This window comes from Salmo salar, chromosome ssa24 (assembly GCF_905237065.1).
Source record: "Salmo salar chromosome ssa24, Ssal_v3.1, whole genome shotgun sequence".
Lineage (NCBI taxonomy): Eukaryota > Metazoa > Chordata > Actinopteri > Salmoniformes > Salmonidae > Salmo > Salmo salar.
Genome location: NC_059465.1, coordinates 11,328,165 through 11,352,115, shown reverse-complemented (window position 1 = coordinate 11,352,115; position 23,951 = coordinate 11,328,165). Strand labels below are relative to the sequence as shown.

Here is a 23,951-nt window from a genome sequence, read left to right as displayed (position 1 = left end):
CACAGTGCCTTACTAACAGGTTTATGAGTCTGTCTGTGTGCTTTTTTTTTCAGGAGGCGAATTAAGATGCAAAGTCACTGACTGACTGAGTCATGGCGACAGCAGCAGGGCGGGCGGGTGCTGACCGACCGTACACTCACACACCCCTATCTATCTAACTCTCTTTACATCGTCGCCTTCGCTAATGCTCTCGCCTTCTCTAATTCTTTCACTCTAATTCTCTCTCTTTCTCTCTCCCATCTCGCTCTCTGTGAGTCGCGTACACGCACACACACACACACACACACACACACACACACACACACACACACACACACACACACACACACACACACACACACACACACACACACACACACTCACACACACACTTACACCACGTTGCTGTCCTCTAGCCCACCTGGCCCATGGACAGTGAGACCATGATCAGAGGAGAGTGGTCGTGGTGATGGTGAGATTCAGTGTATTGGCCCAGTCCAGCAGCTGTATATAGTAGCAGCAGTAACAGTAGCAGATGCAGTAATTGGAAGTGGTCTATTGATTTATTGGCAAGCAGGAGAATGTGGCATTAGGGCTCTCTCTCATCGCTCATTCAATCAATGGACCGCACAGGTGGGCAGCACTTAGCCTCCTACAGGACGCTAGCTCTGAACTCTCTCTCTCTCTCTCTCAATCTCCCCCCTCTCTCGCTCTCTCTCTCCCTCCATCTACCTCTTCATCCCTGTCGCTATCTCATTCTCCCCACCATGGCCACTACAGGTACATTACTAGTACTTTTGGGTTTTTGTGTCTGAACTCCTGGCGCTGCCTATAACTGACTGCAGGCCGGATTAGGACTTATTTTTTCCATTGTCTGTCCATCGCTGTCTGTTTCATTTCCCCCCTGTTTGCCTCTAGTAAGCCACCCTACAGTTTTTGTTTTTCCGTTGCGGCAATAACAAAATGTCCTCCGTTTTTTTTTCTCACTTAAAGGGCCAGCCAATGTTTTCTTTCTTCTCGTTTGATCCATGCCACAAAGTCCTCCTCCTCCTGTCTCCTATATCCGAGGCTGCAGACTTTCGAAAGAGGAGAACATTCTCGTAACATTATTGAGGGTATTACGTGGCATCTTTCGATCTCTTCGCAACTTAAGCACCATTTAATAGCTGCCGTTACACTCTAACATAATTTCACATGGTGCATTATCAGGGCCTTGGTTCTCTAAGCCCTCCACCAATGTGGTGTGTGTGTGTGTGTGTGTGTGTGTGTGTGTGTGTGTGTGTGTGTGTGTGTGTGTGTGTGTGTGTGTGTGTGTGTGTGTGTGTGTGTGTGTGTGTGTGTGTGTGTGTGTGTGTGAGAGAGCTAGAGAGAGAGCTAGAGAGAGAGAGAGAGAGAGAGAGAAATAAGATGAGATCCATTTTCAGAAATGTTGATGAATTTACATTAATTAAAAACACAATGTATCCAAAGGGTGAAAGTGCATACAATTTATTTTCTTTTTGGACTTTTAAGCAACTTTTGGAATAATTGTATTATTATATATATTTTTTGTTAGGATAAATCAAGGGAATCTTTTTTTAGTTTGATTATATAAACTTCAGGGAAGGATTTAAGGAATAATAAGGACATTGAAAGTCTGTCGCAATTAATTTGCCGGTCAAGGATGGATTGATTCTTATTGTGGAAGTGACACCGCCTGCTGTTTTCAGCCTCATTATTTTTGCAGCTAGTAGTCTATTATTGTTTCCTGTCGCTGGATCTTGGCTCTCTACTTTTCATGAGCTTGTTCAGAAAGTTTCCTCTTTTGGCCAACAGGAACAGATATCACAGGCTTCAAACAGTCAAAGGGATCCAGAACCAAGTGCTCCATAACACTCAAAAGCTCAAATCGTAACGCCAGTTAGCCAGCGTGTGAACAGCTGAGGGGGACAGATGCCTATCACTGTATCTGGTTGAGCCAGGGGGCAGCCTAAATTAATAAGATACGGTTCTGATTACGTTCATAAGTGTAGAGGAAATAATATTTCGAAAAATCGAACTTACGACTGAAGAGACAAATATAATGGAAATGATTCGCTAAATGACTCCCATTTGGGCCAGCTGCAAAAACCTTCTGGAACATTTCCAGCCACCTGGACTACGCATATAGCGCATCTTGGAAAACAACAAGTGTGTTGGATATCGCGTTTACATTTTTTTTTAAAGCACGCCTAAAGTAAACGTGAATAACAGTCATGCACATTGAAAGAAACCCATGAGCATTCATTTCAGACAAAAAAAAATGCAAAAATTGCAAATGTGAAAAATTGGAAATAAACTCTTGAGAATAGTGGTGCCATTTGGGATGCGGCTATTGAGAGAGTTTGTGAGAGCCACTCACGATGTAGGTGCACTTGGGCTGGAAGGCGTAGGTTCCACAGGTGTAGAGGTGGGTGTGGTTGTAGCTCTGCAGGAAGCGGATGTAGTTGAAGCACTCCGTCCAGGGGAGAAGAGGAGAATGAAGCCATCCGAAGACCAGGGAATAGGGTGCCATTTGGGACATGACCCTGGACTAAGAGGTTTGAGCCGTGATAGAAATCAAGGCCTCAAGGTGCACAGTGTTACTGATTTTTCTCGTCCCCCTGATTAATGAATTCATTTAATGAATCTAATTGAACTGATTGATTCATATCATTGATTGGCCAGAGAAACCACTCTGTTGCCTCGGGTCTGAATCAATCCCTGATTAGAGGAGCAAGGATGAAAAACATCATTGCTGCCGACCTCTAGGCCCTTATTGTAAATGGCACCAGACCGTTTTGAGGCCCCTGTTTAGATGGACGTCTGTCCCAAATGGCACCCTATAAAGGGAATGGGGTGCCATATGGACATGTTAGATGGTGGCTGCCTGTTTCTATTGACTGGGGGCCCGTAAGAGAGAGAGTGAGACAGAGAGCGCCAGAGGCCTGGTTGTTAGGCTGTATCATGCTGTGTTCTAGGCTGTTTGTCAGACTCTTAACTGTTCATCATCAGGCAGGAGATGTGACCTAGACGTGCATGGAGGAGAACAACACACACACTATACACACACACACACACACACACACACACACACACACACACACACACACACACACACACACACACACACACACACACACACACACACACACACACACCACTACCTGTTCGCCTCCTCCCTGCAGCGAGGCTAGAAGGGAACCATCCTTCTCCTCTCCTGTCAGAAGGAACAAATCTGTCCGTGTGTCTGCAGCCCCCGCCTTGTCTGTCCTCATGCTCTACCACCATACCCCCCACCGCGCCGCACCGTTACCCTCTGACAGATCACCTCCACACATCTCCCGGCTGGGCTGGCTGCTCGCTCTGCAGCACTCTCTGCCTGTGTTTGTGTCTGTGTGCGCGTGTGCATGTGTGTGTATGTGTGTGTTTGCCCGCAGCCCTGTACTCAACCAGGCCTCCCATTGCGTCAGAGAAGGCCTCGCCATCTCTCAAGGAGCTCAAGGAGCAGCCGGAGAGGGGAGGAGGAGGGAGGGAGAGAGAGATTAAGAGAGAGCGGGATGGATGGAGAGTTGGGATGTTTGTTGTTATTGGGGATATTAATAAAGATGACCTCATCCAGAGCCCTTTGAGTGTGTGCAGCCCTGCCTCTCCATCTCCAGTCCCTTCTCCTCTCCTCCGTTCTCTCGCTCCTTTCATTTCCCTGTGTGCCTTTCTCCTTTGTTCCCTCTTCGCTTTTTTTTCTCAAGTGTGCCCTCCTCTCAGCCTCTCCCTGCCTGGCAAACCCTCTCAGCGTCTGTCATATTTTATGCCCTTTTTAGTTATGTATGTGTACTCGAGGAGGTGTGAGATTGTGTGCGCGCGCATACGTGCATACACGCGTGTCGCAGCAATGCCTAGATCATGGCTCTGTGTGTGTTGTCATCCCCTCACTACTTCCCCCATCAATGCGATAAAGTGATATTACAGCTGAGGAGACCGAGATATAGGTAGCAGTGAGACTGGCCCTGAAAGCGGTGTGAGCAGTATTCAGTCATTAGCCTGCTGTGCTGCTGCAGCCTGTTATCCTGAACTCTCTGTAGTATTCTCTGTCACTTTACCAGCTGTCCAGGGGGACGCACCGGGAGGCAGAAAACACATGACATCAACACAACACCCTGCCCTGCCCCGGAGTCCCCCCTGCTGAGGTGTACACACACACACACGCACACACACACACACACAAAATATGCCTGTTTGTTAGATCCAATGTCTCACAAAACAATTCAAGTCTATGTGCAGTGTGCACTAGAGCTGACTGTATTCTTTGTCTCCTCTATGTTTGGCCATTTTGGACTCACGCAGGAGAGAGGCGAGAGGGACTCAAAGGAAACAGGATCTCCCTGTATCTCTGTCTCTCTGTGTGAGGCAGGAAGGAACACCGGCCGTCTCTGACCTTTGAGGAGTCCTGATTACTGCGCACTAGACACTTAACAGCAGCACGGCTGTGTCCCCTGGTCAAAAGTAGTGCGCTATTAAGGAACACGGTGGCTTTCGGACCGCAGGTATCCTCTCCAGTACAAAACCTCTACTCTGACACCTGTTTACTATGGATAAGTTCTGGAGGGAGACGTGCTCTGTTTCTCATTCATTGTCCATAGCCTTGTAGCCTGTACCACGCTACAAGGCTTTTTTTTATCTCAGCAGGTTATTCCTCTAAATATAAAAGGGTGAGGAGAGGGGCTGCGGAGCGAGATGGAGAGCGAGAGCAATAGAAAGCCAGGGACACAGAAATGGAGAGGGCAAGGAGGGCTTAGAGGTAGTGAGAGGGGGGCAGAACGACGGAGCGAGAGATGGGGGGGGAAAAATAGGGACGGAGAGAGTCATAAAGAGATGCAATGGAGGGACTGACAGACGGAGAGTGAGAGAGAGAAAGGCAGAGGGATGGAGAGAGTGTATGACCTGAGTTGACTGGGTCCAGTGTAGTGTTCAGTAACTAAACCAGGAGAAAGGAGCTGTTTATCAGTCTCTCCACCAGGGATTTGTTAAGCTCGACTTTTTTTTTTTTTTTAATGCGGGAAATATTCAGATAAATCTCCCACAGCCTTGGGCTTGTTGTGAATAAACTAGCTCGCAAGCCAAGGCATTAGCATGAGATCCTCCCACTTATGTCAACATTCTCTCTCACACACAAATGTCTCTGATACACACACTCACGCACACTTGAGTGCATATACTTAGAAACATAGATATCGCATATGCACCGATTAACCCATTCACACATAGGCACTGCCCCAGATGTACATGAGCTATGGTTTACTTACATACACATTGATTCTCTCGTTCTCATTCTCAAATCCATCACACACACACACACACACACACACACACACACACACACACACACACACACACACACACACACACACCCTCTCAGACCTGCTCAGTGCTGAGTGTGTGTGTGGGTGCGTTGATATGTGTGTGTGTGTGTGTGTCTGTCCTAGACAGGCCCATTTGCTACTTGCTGAGCCCGTGCCAACCGTGACACCAGGTGCCGGTTATTTCATGCCTATGTCTTCTGAGCACGTTGGCATAGTTAGAGGAGTAATGAGCAGCGCCGCTAGCGAGCCGCGTCACCCCGCGCATCTCGCTTCACTAGCCAAGCTAATATCAATTCATGAAACACTGTGGCTAACTAGGCCGCCAGTGCAGCCGACTTCCCAAATGAATGGATGCTAGTTGCAATGAAAGGAGCCACTTGTACGCAAACTGCACATTCATAGAAGAAGTCGTGTAATCACTAAGGCTCTTTTCCCTGGATCTTTTATCTGAGCCAGAGCAGCCAGAGGGTCAGCGATGGTCATTTCTGGGGAAGAGAGGCAGAGGGTGCGTCGCAAATGGCACCCTATTCCCCGAGGGCCCTGGTCAAAAGTAGTGCACTAAATAGGGAATAGGGTGCCATTTGAGACGCAGCCCCAGAGTGCTAATCTTAGCACATAAATCACGACCCTGTGAATAATTGAGGCACTCAGAGAGGTGAGAGGTCAGAGCTGAAGGATACTTTAGTACAAAGGAGGTACACATCGTTGTCTTCCGGGCTCGCTCAACAGCTCCATCCCTCCTTTTCTGGGCCCATTTATAGTCTAGGGGTTTTGACCTTGTCCAGATGGGCCCAGTTCGGCCCCCTTCGGTTGTCACTGACCCTTTTAGGAGGAGATGAGGAGAACGCTGAACGACTGGCTGGGAGACATCTTGGATGGTTTATTGCCACATGTCGCTTTCAATACAGGCCCTCACACTCACAACCACAGCACTGATTACAGCTCTCATTACTGTTACATTACACCCACACATATTGAGACACACACGCACACACACACACAGACACACACACACACACACACACACACACACACACACACACACACACACACACACACACACACACACACACACACACACACACACACACACATCCATAGTGCTTGCATTTGATTTGCATCTGATTTCTTCATACTCCGGACACTTTCTCCAGTGATAAAAGAAACACAGCCGTTCTGCATTATACGGTTGTCTACGTTCATTTGGGGATGTGGCGGATGTCATTATTTCACCATTCACTCAGCCTGTCTGTATGGCCTCGGCAGGTGAGGGAGGGTGTCAAATTGGTGCAAATTGATTCGCGGCCCGGTCCCTCACATTGGGCTTGATAGAAAAATTCCTTTATTACAGTTCCATGGGCAATTTCCTATAAAACTACAGGCTTAAACAGCATTGTGTGTGTCTGTGTGTGTGTGTGTGCTCATGCATGCGTGTCTGTGTGTATTACACATAGCTAATTCTTGCGAGTCTGGCTCAGTTTCATGTTGCTGCTCAGTCAGCCTGTCAGAATAAGCAGGGCAACAGCTGGAGGCAGAGAGAGTAGGGTTTTGTTTGCAGGTGTTTTATAAATTCTCCTCTTAAACGACCCCCTCCCTCACTCTCTCCTACTTAATCCTACTGAAACCCCTCTCTCGCTCTCGCCTACTTAAATCGAAAGAGGGGTGTGTGTTTGTGTGTGTGTGTGTGTGTGTGTGTGTGTGTGTGTGTGTGTGTGTGTGTGTGTGTGTGTGTGTGTGTGTGTGTGTGTGCGCGTGCGTGGGTGCGTGCGTGTTTTGGTCTTCCTGTCCCCACAAGAATAGTAAACAAACAAACATTTGACCAACTGGGGATATTTTGTTGGTCCCCACAAGGTCAAATGCTAATTCTCGAGGGTTTAGGGTTAAGGTTAGAATTAGTGTTAGGGTTAGAATTAGGTTCAGGGTTAGGGTTAGGAGCTAGGGTTAGGTTTTAGACTTAAGGTCAGGTTTTTGGGTTAGGGTTAGGGTAAGACTACGGGTTAGGGGTTAGGGAAAATAGGATTTTGAATGGGACTGAATTGTGTGTCCCAACAAGGTTAGCGGTACAAGGCTGTGCGTGCGTGTGTGCGTGTGTGTGTGTGTGTGTGTGTGTGTGTGTGTGTGTGTGTGTGTGTGTGTGTGTGTGTGTGTGTGTGTGTGTGTGTGTGTGTGTGTGTGTGTGTGTGGGCACGTTTTACTATACTTGTGAGTACCAAAAGTTCTCACAATAATAGTAAATCAACAAAACATCTGAGTTTGCCAGTCCTCACTTGCACAATGCTATTTTAGGGTTAGAGTTAGAGTTAGGGTTAGTGGTTAGGTTTAGGCTTAGGAGTAAGGGTTAGGTTTAGGGTTAAGATTAGGGTTAACGTTAAGGGTAAGGATTAGATTTAGGGTTAGGGAAAATAGGATTTTGAATGGTCCTCACAAGTATAGTAAGACGTGTGTGTGTGTGTGTGTGTGTGTGTGTGTGTGTGTGTGTGTGTGTGTGTGTGTGTGTGTGTGTGTGTGTGTGTGTGTGTGTGTGTGTGTGTGTGTGTGTGTGTGTGTGTGTGTGTGTGTGTGTGTGTGTGTGTGTGTGTGTGTGTGTGTGTGTGTGTGTGTGTGTAATTATGCAGTGTGCAGTGCAGCATAGTTGGAGTTGGCTCTCCTTACTTCTGAAGAGAGACGGAATGGAATGGTTTGGATGACCTGCTTATTTAGGAAAATCCACTAGCTTTAGCCAATGTGTGCGCGTGCGTGTGTGTGTGTGTGTGTGTGTGTGCCTCTCTCTATCTGTGTTTTGTAAATGCTCCAGTAGGTAGGACAGTCAGTAGCGTTACACCTTCCCACCGTGAGAAACCGTCAATTTGTTCACGTACGCAGCAGAGATTTTCCAAGCAGATCGTAAAGCCATTGCGCTGGTTTTAGTTAGCAGCAGCGCCCCAGGCTCGAAAGGGTTAAATGCTTTAGCAGAAACACCATGCGTAATGTTCCCAGAAGGAGAACAGCACAGATTCAGTCATCGAATTGAGTTTACAGGTCATTTGATTAAAGTAACTCGATCAGCGACGGCCTACTTTTTCCATAATGTCTTTTTGTTGGTGTATTTTTCATGCGTTTGCCTGTTTTTGGGCTGTAGAATGGAGATTGATATTCTTTCAGTGGCTCCCTGGGCTCCCATTTTCTATTCCCATTAGCCATTGTTCTGCAGTTATTGAGGATTGCGGTGTCAAAGGGTTTAGTACTCTTTTTGTAGCACACTTCACTGTAATTGTAGACGGACTGTGCAATATTGAACCGTCACCCAGCCGTATAGAGTTCTCAATATGATTATGAAGCCATTGATGTTGACATGTGAATCCTGCCTGTAGCACTAGGCTCAGTGGCGGTTAGGACTTACATGACATGCGGTGTGAGTCTGAGCTAAGCTCTTGAAGCCAGAGCCATGAGAGAGCATCTCAAATGAATTCGGACCTAGCAGCTCTCTGCTTTCATCCGGAATCCCTTTGTGTGTGTGTGTGTGTGTGTGTGTGTGTGTGTGTGTGTGTGTGTGTGTGTGTGTGTGTGTGTGTGTGTGTGTGTGTGTGTGTGTGTGGTGTCTACGGGGGGTAAAAAGGTGGGTGAGCGTGTCTGTGCGCCTACGTGTGAGCGATTTTTACCATGTGAAAATGTGTGCGCTTCGAGTGTGTTTGGTGCGTGTGTGTGTGCCTATGCATTATGTGCCTGTGTATGTGTGTGCACGCATGAGTGTGTTTGTGTCTGCTGCTCTGGCTCCTCTGAGAGGGACATTAACCTGATTGAAAGCAGAACCCCCCTTCCCCCACCCACCCACCCCACCCCTCTGCCAGCCCAAAGTGACCTTCAGTGAGCAGGGCTGGCTCTAACTGACACTCCCACAGGAAGTCTTAAAGCACAGAGAAGAAGAAAAATACTGAGCCTGTGTCTTTTACAGCCATGGCCACTGCTGGTCTGCTGCCTTCTCTACAGAAACAGACCTTTACAAACACACGTCCGAGAGGGAGAATCAGATGGAGAGGGAGAATCAGAGATGGAGAGGGAGAAGGAAAGGAGGAGAACAGAATGGTGAGCAGACAGAAAGAGAGAAACAGAGAGGCAGACAAAGAAGAGGAAAACAGAGATGGAAGCAGACAGAGAGGGAGAATCAGAGAGGGAGAATCAGAGAGGAAGAAGGAGAATTAGAGAGGGAGAGGGAGAATCAGAGAGGGAGAATCAGAGAGGAAGAAGGATAATTAGAGAGGGAGAATCAGAGAGGAAGAATCAGAGAGGGAGAGGGAGAATCAGAGAGGGAGAGGGAGAATCAGAGAGGGAGAGGGAGAATCAGAGAGGGAGAGGGAGAATCAGAGAGGGAGAGGGAGAATCAGAGAGGGAGAGGGAGAATCAGAGAGGGAGAGGGAGAATCAGAGCGGGAGAGGGAGAATCAGAGAGGAAGAATCACAGAGGGAGAATCAGAGAAGGAGATTCAGAGAGGGAGCAGGGGAAGAAAGAGAAGAAGAACAGAAGCATGGAGCGGGTGTGGAAAATAAGAGAAATTAAAAGAAAGAAAGGGGAGAGGAGAAAGGAAATAAAATAGAGGGGGGGAGGGGGGTTGTCAAAATTGGACATGGAAATTACATTTTAGGGACTGCTGGAAAGAAATGATCTTTCAACAAGATAGCCTTCAGTAGCCAGACTATGAGGAGGGAGAGGGAGGGGGGAAATAAAGAAATTGAGAGCGAGAGGGAGAGCCTGGGGAGAACATTCGTGTGTTTGATGAGAGACCGCTGTGTGGAGCTACGTGTTTGGAGCTCGGGTCTGAGTGTGAGACAGTGTGGATGGAAGCCCACTCAATTACTTCCTTGTGCAGCGTCTCATTGTCGCTTTGAAAGAACACACAAGTGCTCAGATAGATTCTACAGCCCAGGCTTTTGCAAATTGCTGGGGATAAGAGTGTCAGGCAAACAAGCCAAGTCATTTGTATCCAGCACCACCTACAGAATACAGAGACACCAAAGAGGAAGTGGCAGCGCTCATACTCATACACAACATAAGCTGGGGGAAAATAGCCTTGGGCAACGTCTCTCTCTCTCAGTTGGGGGATATTGGTTGCTGATCATAAATAGCTATTCGCTGACAGGATGCCTTTTGCATGCCGAGAGGGCCGGGGGAGGGAAGGAAGAGGGGGAGATGACAGGAGAGAAGTAAAGCACAGAGATAAGGAGCAGACGCATAGGGGTAGGAGGAGAAGAACAGGATAAGAGGAGGGCTGTATGGATGCATAGGGGTTTCGAGAGAGAGAGGAATACATTAGGGAGAGAGGCAGCAGCCTTTGATGACTGACAGATAGGAACACACACACACACACACACACACACACACACACACACTCAGCCTATCATCCTGGTAATAAGAGTAACCCGGAACTGTATTCCTCCCTACTCCATAGTGGGTCTGAGCCAGCAGCAGATACCCTTATCGATCACTCTTATCTTCCCGTAAGGCCGCCTCGCCTCCCCCTGTCTCCTCATCACCCCTCCTCCCCCTCACAGCTCATTGATCGGAGGAACGTGTTAGACAGAGCAGGCCAGGCTCACTTAATGTAAAGCAAAGTAATGGGAGAGTGAAACAGAGCACTGATGCAACCTCACAGCCCAGAGCACCATTTCCCCTTAATAGATCCAATAAGGAGCCACAATAGAAGGATAGCATCACTCAGTCTCCACACTCTCTCCCTTCTCTGTTCTCTGTTCTCTTTATTTCATCTTTTCATTTTTCTCTCTCTCCTTTTCCATTATCACTCCCTCTCTCTTTTATAATTATCTCTTCTCTCACACTCTCTCCTCCTCCTCCTCCTCCTCTTACCCTTACATCCTTGCCCTCCTCTTCTCCCTCTCTCTCTCTCTCTCTCTCTCTCTCTATATATATATATATATATATATATATCTTAGTGTAAAAAAAGAAAGAAAGAAAGAAAGAGCTGAAGCCCAGCTAGGCTTAACCTTTTCCCCTGAGACCCCAGGGCCCTGGCTGTGAAAGAGAGGGCTCTGCTCAGGGCTCAGTACAAGCTGACCTGGGCCTAGCAGTCAGGAGGAGGGAAGGATACGAAGGGAGGGAAGGATACGAAGGGAGGGAAGGAGAGAGGATGAGTAGGGGACTAAAGGACAATTAGCCCCCATAGACGCTAGGTAGGCAGTCTGTCTCCTATTGAGCCAAAGAACAGAGCAGAGCACATCAACAGTTTTATCTCCACTCTCTCCATTAAATGACGGAATGTTCAAATGCCTCCTGGCGTGGATACAGTCATTTATATTAGGTAGGACATGTGTATTCTGTTTTGGTGCGGCCCTGAAATGAAAAATGGGAAAACAACTTTTAATGAACTGAAAAGACTGGGTGGAAAGAATTGTGTAGCTTTGAGTGTAATTTGGTTTAAATATGTTTTTATGTCTCTGATAAAAAATTAAAAAAACAGACTAGTTTGTTCCCGAGTCCTACGAGTCAGATGTGGGTGCGTACATATACTGTATTGGTTTGTCTCATAATGAGGGGTTAGTGATTGTGAGGGTTGCTAACACGTGAGAAATTCAGACAGTGTTGTGTGCGTGTGTATGTGTAGCTTAGTCTCACACGTGGCTGCGCTGGCTGGTGTTAATGATGCCTGCAGCAAAGACGATCGAGCGGCAAAATCACACATGAAAACACACACACACAGAGCGCATCAACGACAAGTCAGGGAGTTATCCCAGCAGCCCCTGGGCTAAGGCACGGGGCAGGGCAGGGTGCAAAGTGAACATTGAGCCTCCGCAGGTTTCTCCACGCTCGTGCGTGCTCATCACCAACAACATGTCAGGAAGGGGCTGAGAGCACAAGGTCAGAGAGAGAGAGAGTTCAACCTGTACTGTACATTTACCCCAGAGGCAGCAAGCATACAGATGTAGGATCTTAATTGGATCATTCTTTCTTAGAATTTTCCTGCACGGCAGGAAATGCAAACTTATAGTGTATTTGAGTTTTCTAAAGTTGGTAATTTCCCACTTTCAGACTTGATTTGCCCTATCGTAAAACGTATCAACCCCTACAAAATGTATTATAAACCACATAATAATTCACATTTGCTGTTGCTGCAGGATTGTTTTTGTGCTGTAGCAGCCTGGCTTAAATTAAGATCCTACATCTGTAGGTGGAGAGAAACAGAGACAGACGGAGTCCTACAGAGAAACAGTGTGTGTGCGTGGGAGAAGCCAAACACAGCCATGGAAATAGTGTATGAGAGATAGAAAGATGTCCTGACACAGACTCAGATAGGGTCAAAACGTTTAGAGCATTTACGAGCATTTAGTTCAACCTTGTTTTGCTCTCTGTGAGAGACGGAAAGAGCCAGTGTGTGAAAGACAGGCAGAGGCATAAGGATAATGTGTGTGAAAGACAGGCAGAGGGATAATGTGTGTGTGAAAGACAGGCAGAGGCATAATGCGTGTGAAAGACAGGCAGAGGGATAATGTGTGTGAAAGACAGGCAGAGGCAGAGGGATAATGTGTGTGAAAGACAGGCAGAAGGATAATGTGTGTGTGAAAGACAGGCAGAGGCAGAGGGATAATGTGTGTGAAAGACAGGCAGAGGTAGAGGGATTATGTGTGTGAAAGACAGGCAGAGGGATAATGTGTGTGTGAAAGACAGGCAGAGGGATAATGTGTGAGTGAAAGACAGGCAGAGGCAGAAGGATAATGTGTGTGAAAGACAGGCAGAGGCAGAGGGATAATGTGTGTGAAAGACAGGCAGAGGCAGAGGGATAATGTGTGTGAAAGACAGGCAGAGGCAGAGGGATAATGTGTGTGAAAGACAGGCAGAGGGATAATTTGTGTGAAAGACAGGCAGAGGCAGAGGGATAATGTGTGTGAAAGACAGGCAGAAGGATAATGTGTGTGTGAAAGACAGGCAGAGGCAGAGGGATAATGTGTGTGAAAGACAGGCAGAAGGATAATGTGTGTGTGAAAGACAGGCAGAGGCAGAGGGATAATGTGTGTGAAAGACAGGCAGAGGGATAATGTTTGTGTGTGAAAGACAGGCAGAGGCAGAGGGATAATGTGTGTGAAAGACAGGCAGAGGCAGCCAGAGAAATAGTGTGTGAGCGAGACAGACAAAGACAGAGATTGTATGTGTGTTTGTGTATCAGAGAGCGAGTGACTATGAGCCAGATGGATTTCCAGTAGTCTGGTTAACTCCTGTGTGATTGAAATGAGTTGAGCTCTGCTGTGGTGTGGTGTGGTGTGGTCACAGGGCAGTTTGATCAATTTCAGCTCTAACTACAGCCAGCCGCTGGCCTGATGGAACTGATAAGGCCTTGATGAAGGCAGTATTATCATGGCTGAGTACTGAGGCATGGAGGGGCCTGGAGGCCTGGGTAGTGGTGGTTCTCTCAGGGGACTGTCTGCTGCAGTAAAGGACCCCCCCCCCCCGGGCAGGGAGATGATGGGGGAGAGGATTCAAAGGATGAGGGCCTGGGGACACTAATCTGAAATACAGTGGCTAGGCTTTCTATCTGTCGCGAGGTACTTTATGTCTGGCTGGAGACAGGGTTGTGCTTTCATATATGGTTTTCTCAGATTGTTGAGTGGTCAGTAGGGTTGGGTTCCTTTCAAGTCAGTCAATTCTAAAAGTGAATTAAGATTGATTTAATGAATAAAAACATCTGCATTGGTAAAAATAGGGAACAATTCTGGGCAATGTTCAGGTAATAGATTACATTTCAATTCATCCCCTGAACTGACTGTCTGAATAAGAAATAGTCTGGGCCCAAGCCCTGGTCAGTTATCTATATATTATACATCAAATAGTAGTGTACAGGTACTATAGAGAGATAGAATGAGATCGCTTGTTGGCAGGCCAGTGGATTGGCAGGAAGTGTGTGCGTATCTGTCGCTGGTAGGGATGGATGCTGTAGAGCTCCCTCAGTGCCTCCCATGAGAGACACACACACACACACACACACACACACACACACACACACACTGCAGCTGATCAAACCCTCTTTGATTATCACTCTTTCATCTAGGCCTGCTCTTACACAAACACTACACAATCTGCCAGTACGTCACACACACACACACACACACACACACACACACACACACACACACACACACACACACACACACACACACACACACACACACACACACACACACACACACACACACATCCACACACACGTACAGGGACCCAGTCATTTGAGCTATCTGGTAGCTCTAGGTCTTGAACACTCAGGCACAAGTACACTCAGCCGTCAGCTGCTGCTTTGTGCAGGACAAACAGCGTCAGAACTGGGTCAAGGAGGCCTGTCCATATGGCAGCCTAGCAGGTCCGAATGGAGCGGTTGTACTGTCACATACACCGGATAGATGCAGTGAAATGAGTTGTTTTACAGGGTCAGCCATAGTAGTACGGCGCCCCTGGAGCAAAGTAGGGTTAAGAGCGTAGCCCTCTGGAGTGTGTGTGTGTGTGTGTGTGTGTGTGTGTGTGTGTGTGTGTGTGTGTGTGTGTGTGTGTGTGTGTGTGTGTGTGTGTGTGTGTGTGTGTGTGTGTTAGTGGATTGTAGTTGTGCTCAGTTAGATACACCACTGCTACCCCTAGACAGTCTTTTCACTTACTTTTAAAGTGAGTGGAAATGTTCCATATAAAATTTTCTCCAGCTGTTTTGCACATAACATAGAGGGTGTGAGGGGGTTTGATCCTGCCCTCTTCAAATACAGCCGCTGCAATAAAGGGGGGGAGAAGGGCGGGGGGGGTGAGAAGGGCGGGGGTGAGAAGGGCGGGGGGGAAAGGAGCGAGAGGAAGGAAGGATGAGCCTTGTATAAATGTATTTGTTTTGGGGTAGGAGGGAGGAGAGGTAGGTCTGGTTTGGTTCTTTGTACATACTGTATGTCCAGCTTGTGTTAATGGCCTCCTCCAATCAAGTGTAGTGGTACGACACTGTCAGTGAACTCTCTCTGCCTGGACACCTGTGACCTCTGGAAAGGTCACGGGTTCAAAGGACACAAGGGCTCGTTATCAGTTGATGAGAAGGGAGGAGAGAGGAAGCGATGGACAGGAAGCGAGGGAAGGAAACAGGAGGGCATGAGCAGGGCAGAGGTTGAACAGAGAGATGGACGACACTCAAGAACGGATATTCCGCTCAACTCACTTCCTATCCTAGGCCCCCCCCCTCTTTCCTAATCCTAACCTCCTTTCCCGACATCCATCCCCATCGGAAGAAACATCAGTGTGTTTTCTCCCCTGGGGGACTTTAGCCGAATCCAAACACACAAGCGAAACAGCATAATCGGAACACGTACTTTATTTCTCTCTTAACGTCAGGCTAATTAGCTAGCGTTTGTCGGGAACACTGACTGATATTATTAGTCTGCCACGTCGTTTCACATTTGTCGAACGTCCTTAGCCAGCCCAGTGAAAACAAGTCCCCTCCACCAATCATTATAAGGTGATTCAATACAGCCGGGAGGGATACGTGATTGGCTGGCTGCCTGCCTAACCGCCTGTTAGACCCGCTGAATCCAACCCCCCCCCCCCCACACACACAAGCCCCCCCGCCTCTTCCTCCTCTCTTCACCTCACCTTCCCCTGCTACGGTATGTTTACACAGGCTAGTCCTCTTAATCCTACCTCCAGGATGCTCACTCCCTCCATTCCTTAACTCTAGGCAGAAAGAGAAAAAGAAGATAGAATGCCATTATTGAGGATTGGAGGACTCTCAGCAGCTTGGAAGATAACATGAAGCCTGTTGCTACTGGTTTCAGACGCCCTCCAGGTTTCTAAACACACCTTTCTGTCCATGTCCCTCCTTCTCTCTCTCTATCTCCCCTTCACTCTCTCTCCCCTCGTCTCCCCCCTCCCCCCCTCCCTCCACTCAAGGCGATAGCCAAAGGCCTCTTCATTGATCTAATAAAACCTGGAGTCAGAGCTGTGAGCTGTGAGCCATCAAATATTCTTATCCCGGCCCTCCGTTTAAGCCTACTCATTTAGAGCGCATTTCGATGATCTTGGACTTTTTCTGTCAGTGCGGCTGCTCTTACTTTCCAAAAAGAAAAATCAATAGGAGTCAGATTGGGTTCAGAACGTGCAGTACAGGCTCCGCATCTCAATTCACACCCCCGTCTCCTAAATGCCAAACAGGACAGAAAGTCTCCCTGTTGAAACGGACATTTAAAATTCACATGACATTGAGCAATAAAAATGCAACAGCACCGACGGATATTTCTCATTTAATCTCCGAGAGTAAACACAATTTGACATTTAATGCATGTTTAGAAGTCAACAGCTTTCTTCTCAAATAGGTAAACAGCATCAAAGCGTTGATTTGGCTTCCCGATAGACACCAGCAGGTGTGGAATGATGATTCCACAGGCGGGAAAGCAGGATATCTTTGATAGTCTATTCCTGTAGCATTTATATGTGTATTTTTTAAGCCATGTCTACGGTGATGTTTGTATCATTTACCTCCATTAGTTGAACAGGCTACCGGGTAGCTTCACCTGTCAAAGACAAAACAAGTCTGACGTGTGACATATTCATTTAGGAGAATTATCATAAACTAGATTGCGTGTTGAATTGTCCTTGCTTCGACATTAATTTCCAGAGTCTGGTTGACGTGCTGCCAACACACATTAACTTCGATAGCGCTACATTTCACTTGAATAGCTGTCATTGAATTGGCTTGACGGAGCTCCGATAAGTTGTTTGCGCATGTCGCACGGCCGCTACACTAACGAGGTATCGTGGTAGTCGGTTCTGTACGCTTTTAACTGATTCTGCTTCATCTTTCTTTGTCAGGCTGCCAGAGGCTGTGCCCACGCTGTCTATCTCCCCTGTCGCTCATCCGTCCACCGGCGAATCAACGGCCTTGCTGAGACCAGGCAGGTCCTATCGGAGCCATGGGTGAGGCTAAGGTCCTGCTGTTGGTTCTTCTGATTGGTTGGGAGAAGTCGTTGTGTCTCAACTGGAACCCGGTCCCACGCAAGACGGTCAGATACCGTGGTGAGTAGATACAGGCCATACCATGTCTGCGTCTGAAATGGCATCCTGTTGACCAGGGCCAATAGGGATTAGGGTGCTATTTCAGATGTAGCCTATATTAACTGTTCACAGTCACTCCGTTTCCTGTTCTTCTGTTGTCGACTGTCTGTTTTAAGTCCAGCGGTCAATGAAAAACCCGTATATCATTTCACAAGAGGAAGTAGCGTACTTCTGCCTCTTTGTCACTCATATACCACATAACCACCTCACACCTTTATTCTGTCCTTTCTTTCCCTCCACTTCCTTCTCTTCCTTCTCCTTTTTATCCCACACCTCCCTCCTTTCTTTGCTTTCAGCCCTGCTAAGAACCAAACAGCCTGTACTATTTTCACAAAGAGATCACATTTCAGCTACACTTAGCAAGGCTGCTATTACGTAAAAGCAGCCCCTTTTTTCTGTCTTCTTTTCCGATTCCCATCTTCCCCACACTCCTTTTCCTGTCCCTGACTCACACTCAACCGTCATTGTTGGTGGTGAGGGTTGTGGACGGGGGATACAATGAAAAGAAACAACGAGCAAGCAGTCAATAGCAGCTTGAGAGACACGGCTAGCGATGACACACAGCTCCTGCTCACTCAACTCTAGTCAATCCACAGGCTCATCCCACACCAATAAACAGACTCGGTAAACATTCAACAGGCAATGCAAACAGCCATGCAGCTCGCTCACACAATCACTATCTCATCTAGACAGAGACAGAGAGAGACAGAGAGAGACGGAGGCAGAGACAGAGAGAGACAGACAGAGAGACAGAGAGAGAGACAGAGAGAGAATCAGAGACAGAGAGACAGAGAGAGACAGAGAGACAGAGACAGAGAGAGAGAATCAGAGAAAGTTAAATAGAAGAGAGTGAGAGACAAATAGGGTTGAAGAAAGAGAGACAGAGCAGAGAGGGAGAGAAAGAGAGAGCAAAAGGAGAGGAGCAGGGAGCAGACTGCCTTAAAAGGACAGGAAATAGTTTCACAGTAGCGAGAGGAGCAACGGAGTGAGAAAGAGACGGAAAAGACAAATACACACACGGAGCGGAACGTCTACAAAGTGTTTTATGTCGCGTGGAGCTGTCTCTCTGCACGCGCAGATCACATAAACATGAACTCTGTGTGCGGTGTGTGTGTGTGTGTGTGTGTGTGTGTGTGTGTGTGTGTGTGTGGTGTGAGTGTGTGTGCGTGTTGGTTTTACTATCCTAAAAACATTTTATTTTTTATTTTAGGCTTAAGGTTAAGTTTAGGGTTAGGGGTTATGGAAAATAGGATTTTGAATGGGAATCAAGTGTTTGGTCCCCACAAGGATAGTTAAAGAAATGTGTGTGTGTGTGTTTGTATGCAGTTTGGTGTCAGCAAACGTGACGAGAGAGAGAGAGAGAGAGAGAGAGAGAGGCCCAGAGTGTGTGTATGAATAATGCTTAGCCTGGCTGTCTGAGGGATTTAGTACTCCCAGGCAGTTTGGTGGGTGGTGATGGTGGTGGGGGGGGGGGAGAGATCGGAGCAGAGATAATGTTTACTCCCTCTCTCTGCCCACCCAGGCCCCGCCTCTATAATTATGGGTGGCTTAAAGTCATTTAGGTTCCGAAGGGGAAAAAACACAAACACTTTTTAACTGCTTCTTCTCTCTCTACTTCTACTTCTCTCCCTCTCTCCATCTCCATCTTTCCATCTCTCCGCCATCTTTCCATCTCTCTTCTTCTCTGTCATTCGCTCTCTCTTTCCACTCTCCTCTCTTTCTCATTTCTCACACACCCTCGTTGCGCCCTGATTTGGGCACGCCTGATTGGAGTATCCATTGGCTGGTTATTTTCAAACACTTAGCGGACACAGACACAGCCCCGCTACCCGCTACTCACCGGCCCCGCCTGTGGCCCAGTCGGGAGCAGATAAAATGCAGTTTGGGGGGTGGTTGTCCCCCCTCACCCCGGGCACACCCCTCTCCCCTTTCCCAGCACAACCCCAATGACAGAGCCCTGTAAACCATCTCCACACAAAGCACAGCAGCTGTGGCCAGAGAGAGAAAGAGGGACGGGCAGTTTGTTTGAAATGCCAGCAGGATGCTTTGATGCAGAGAATGAGACTAAAACTTAAAAGGAAAAACCAAAGCAAATGAGTGGTGCTGATTGAACGAGAGAAATAGAATGAGGATGTGAAGTGAGATCCATCCAGAACAGGGACGGGGGATGGAGTTTTTCATTTTCTCTCTCTCTCTCTCTCTCTCTCTCTCTCTCTCTCTACCCACCAATTACAGTAATTAGTGGTTGCGAGGGATTGAGGGATAGATGGATAAAGTTGTGGTGGGTGTGTTTGTGTGATTGGGGGAGGACAGACAGAGAGAGATAAATCATCCATCCATCCACACGCTATCTGACATGTGTCACTCACCCCCCAGCTTCCATCTCTCCATCCCTCCATCCTCCATCTTCCACTATGTCTCTGATTGAATGGGATTAATAGTATGGAGCAGATGTGACCTAGAGTGGAGTAGAGGGGCTTTAAGTCATATTGTTCAGTAAACAGCAGGGGGTCTGTCACAGAACGGCTATGGTTTTCATAAATCCATCCACGCGCCATTCTCTCTCTCTTTAGCCAGGTCGAAGTAGGGCAGTCTTAACCGTGGCACTCTTCTTCAGAAAGGTCATTTGTGGAATAAATCAACAACTCCTCCACTTGTCCTGTTGTTGTGTTAATCCACTTTTAACATTTCCTTTCCATGTTTGCCCTCCCACTCCTCCTCCCCCGTCTCTGCCAGTTCCCTTCATTCCTCTCTCACCACTCCCTTTGCTAATCTACAGCAATTACAAGTGCTTCCCATCTCTCTCTCTCTCTCTGCTCTCATTCTGTCTCATGCCTTGACATTCAATACAATCCACTCTGAAGTTTCCCTAGTCTCCTGATACAACAACTGGCTGTGTGTGTGTGTGTGTGTGTGTCCGTGATGCTGATGTTTGTGTGTACGTTTATCCCCATGTGGGTACCTGACTTGAGGGATTGTGTGTGTGTGTGTGTGTGTATGTGCGTGTGCCTGCATGTGTGGGTGTGCGTGTGCCTGTGTGTGTTTGCGTGTGTCCCTATGCGTGTTGCCTGCATATGTGTGTGTGTGTGTGTGTGTGTGTGTATGTGTGTCTTTTGTAGAGGGCGGTGGGCTATACAGTGTGTATGTCTCCTTGTTTCTTAGTCTGTGTTGCTGCTTCAAAGGTCCTAAAATAGCCCTTTAATTATAGTGCAGTGTGTGAGCTCCTCCATGGTTAGCAGCGTAACGCAGACCGTGGCAGTATTTATAGTTAAGCACTCAACGAAGAGAAGGAGCCTTAGCTTGCTGGAGAGGAGAAGAGAGGAGAGGAGAGGAGAGGCTGGAGCAGCAGCATACACGGAGGCACATCAGAGGAGATCTAAACTAGCCTTGAATCAGTCTTGACTGAGCCCTACTCTCTGCTCCCTGGACTGCCTCGCCTGGCCCGCCGCTCTGGCCTCCCTCCCTCCCTCCTTCCACCAGACTGACCCTGAGCTCTCCCAAAACGGCGCACACACCGAAACACACACACACACAGAGATACACACACACACACACAGCTAGAGTGGGGCATCACAGAGATGGGAGTATAGAACTCCTTCAGTGTAGTGGCTAGCTTAACATCACAGGGCGACAGAGCGCTGGTGCTCTTGTTACCATAGAACCCATAAAACTGACCTCGGCACATCTCAAGAGTTCAGCTGTGGAGAGACACAGACCTCTGCTGCCTCACCCACAACCAACATTTTATGGGCTTGCAGTTTTCCCTTTGGTCTGTGTGTGTGTATGTGTGTGTGTGTGCATGGGTAGATGGGTGCGTGTGTGTGTGTGCGTGTGCGCGTGTGTGTGTGCGTGTGTGTGTGTGTGTGTGCGTGTGTGTGTGCGTGTGTGTGTGTGCGTGCGTGTGTGTCTCATCTGTTGCAGTCATTAGATCTTCTCTTTGTGCTCATTTCTGTGGCATGTTCCTCCTTCCCCTTTCATTATATTTTCCCTTACTGGTACAGTCTGTCCTCTTATGTTGTTACTTTAATGTCTGGTGTCTGTTCATAACAACTGCTAAATCAGACAAAGACCCCTCCGTCCACTGTATTAAAACCAAAAGATTTTTGAGTGTATTTTTCCTTTAAGGCCCCCTACCGCGCAGACAGGCCTCAGGGCTGCCCCTGTGTGGTGACAGGTGGGAAGTGCAGCCTCCCATAACAACTAGCAATGACACTGCCACTAATAATTGTAAACAACCCCCTTCAAGCTCTGAGAAACTTTCTGTGAATGTGGACAAACATTATTGTCACTATGCAGGTACGCAGGAGGGTTGTTTGCCAGTAGGTGTGGCGGGAGGAAGGTTTGCGTGTGTGTATGCGAGCGAGTGTGTTTGAGTGCGCAACCGTTTATGCGTCAGCACACGTGTCGATGTGTGTTTACATGTGTGCAAGTGTGTGTGTTTATGTGCGTGAGTATGTGTGTTCTAGTGTGTGTGTGTGTGTACGTGTCAACGCCAGACATTTTCTGTCTGTGTAGAACCTAGCAGATGTGCTCTGGGCTCCCTTGAGGATGTCTCGTCTCCTCTCTCCTCTTCTCATCTCGTCTTTCCTCATCCAGCACACGCGCCAATACCCTCCAATGTTTATACGCTGCTGCTCTCTAGATAATGACTCTAGCTCCACGTGTATTACCTTCTCCCACCGTCTGTCCCCTCGAGTTTCCTCTCCTCCTTATACTGTCTCTCTATACCTCCATGCTCTCTCTCTTTCTCTCTCTCTCTCACCCCCACCCCTCCCTCGCTCTCTGACTTGCTGTCCTGCACCCCACCACCTCTATAGTTCTGGTTCGTTGCTATACCCTTAAACTAGGCCAGGAAGGAAGTCACATGACGTGCCCACCATAAATCAGAAGTGAAGTCTCTTCCCCCTGCTGTAGGATCTCAGGTTTTATTTTTAGAGGAACAGGAATATTATTATTCAATTCATGATATCACTTTACTGAGGCTTGCCTGACGTTTCGCACATGACTTCCCTTTGCTAAGAGCGAGACGCAGAGACACGACAGGAAACACAGGCGTGGATAATGGAAACTAAACTGCATTTGTGCTCTGTCAGTTTCTCCCTGTGTGTTTGTCTTTTACTGCATTGTGTGTGTGGCTGGGTGTGTGTGTGTTTGGTGGGGTGTATGTGTGGCTGGGTGTGTGTGTTTGGTGGGGTGTGTGTGTTGGGTAGGGTGTGTGTGTTGAGTAGGGTGTGTGTGTTGGGTGGGGTGTGTGTGTGGCTGGGTGTGTGTGTGGCTGGGTGTGTGTGTTGGGTGGGGTGTGTAGCTGGGAGTGTGTGTTGGGTAGGGTGTGTAGCTGGGTGTGTGTGTGTTGGGTGGGGTGTGTAGCTGGGTGTGTGTGTGTGTTGGGTGGGGTGTGTGTTGGGTGGGGTGTGTAGCTGGGTGTGTGTGTTTTGGGTGGGGTGTGTAGCTGGGTGTGTGTGTTTTGGGTGGGGTGTGTAGCTGGGTGTGTGTGTTTTGGGTGGGGTGTGTAGCTGGGTGTGTGTGTTGGTTGGGGTGTGTAGCTGGGTGTGTGTGTTGGGTGGGGTGTGTAGCTGGGTGTGTGTATTGGGTGGGGTGTATGTGTGGCTGGGTGTGTGTGTGTGTTGGGTGGGGTGTGTAGCTGGGTGTGTGTGTTGGTTGGGGTGTGTAGCTTGGTGTGTGTGTTGGTTAGGGTGTATGTGTGCTTGGGCCTTTTCCTGTGTTTCTCTGTGTTTCTCTGTGTCTCTCTGTGTCTCTCTGTGTCTCTCTGTGTGTGCCACTTTGACGAAACAGAACGTCTTCACCTTCCCACAGGTGCTGAGCTCCCATGTGGTTCCAAAGGCGCTTGATTTGTGACAAAAAGATGGGCAACACTTTGATCTGCACTGCCATCAGGTCGACTGAGACGCGTGTGTGTTTCTAACAGTATTGTCTATGTATGCGTGTTCCTCTACAGAGGTGCTGGACAGCATGGCCAGGTTCCGGGCTCTAGGTGTGTGGAACTACACCATGGCGACTCTAGCAGAACACGAGAGGGTTCTGTATGTAGGAGCTAGAGAGGCCCTGTTCGCCCTGGACCCTAACGACATCAGCAAACAGCTACGACCTCAGGTAACTACACACACACACCTCAGCGCAGCGGGCACCAAAGACAGCTGCGACCTTAACCCTACAGACAGCTTCTTGTGCAACGTTCCTTCACTTTGTTGCGTGGCAGTAAAGTTTCCTGATTCCGATGCCGTCTGTTCAGGGGTGGAGAGGGGAACAAGGCTATTACATGATTATGGGAACGTTAATCAGTGTAATTAGCCTCGTACAATAAAGGCTTGATAAAATGTCTTAAGATGCCTCTGTCCCCTCTCATCTCATATCCCACTCAGACATATACCAGCACTGTGGGGATTGTTATCTGATTAAACTTTCTAATTAGCATGAATTGGACTACTGTGTGACTGACGATGAACATGCAACAGTTCTGTGTTGTGAGCAGCCCAGTAATACGCAGCCCACCTGTTCGCTGCTGCTCTGTCTACCAAGTGTAAAGGGATGATCGGGCCACTGGATGCCACC

General features: G+C 48.0%; 1 protein-coding gene across 1 annotated transcript in view; it reads left to right on the top strand.

Annotated features, from left to right (window-relative positions):
• Positions 1 to 23,951, top strand: part of LOC106585097 (semaphorin-4C) — a 50,485-nt gene that overhangs the window by 10,687 nt on the left and 15,847 nt on the right. Inside the window, exons 2-3 of the mRNA XM_014170926.2 lie at positions 17,139 to 17,342; positions 23,338 to 23,492. Coding sequence (XP_014026401.1) covers positions 17,240 to 17,342; positions 23,338 to 23,492 — 258 coding nt within the window. The 5' untranslated portion in view covers positions 17,139 to 17,239. The remainder of the gene's footprint in view (positions 1 to 17,138; positions 17,343 to 23,337; positions 23,493 to 23,951) is intronic.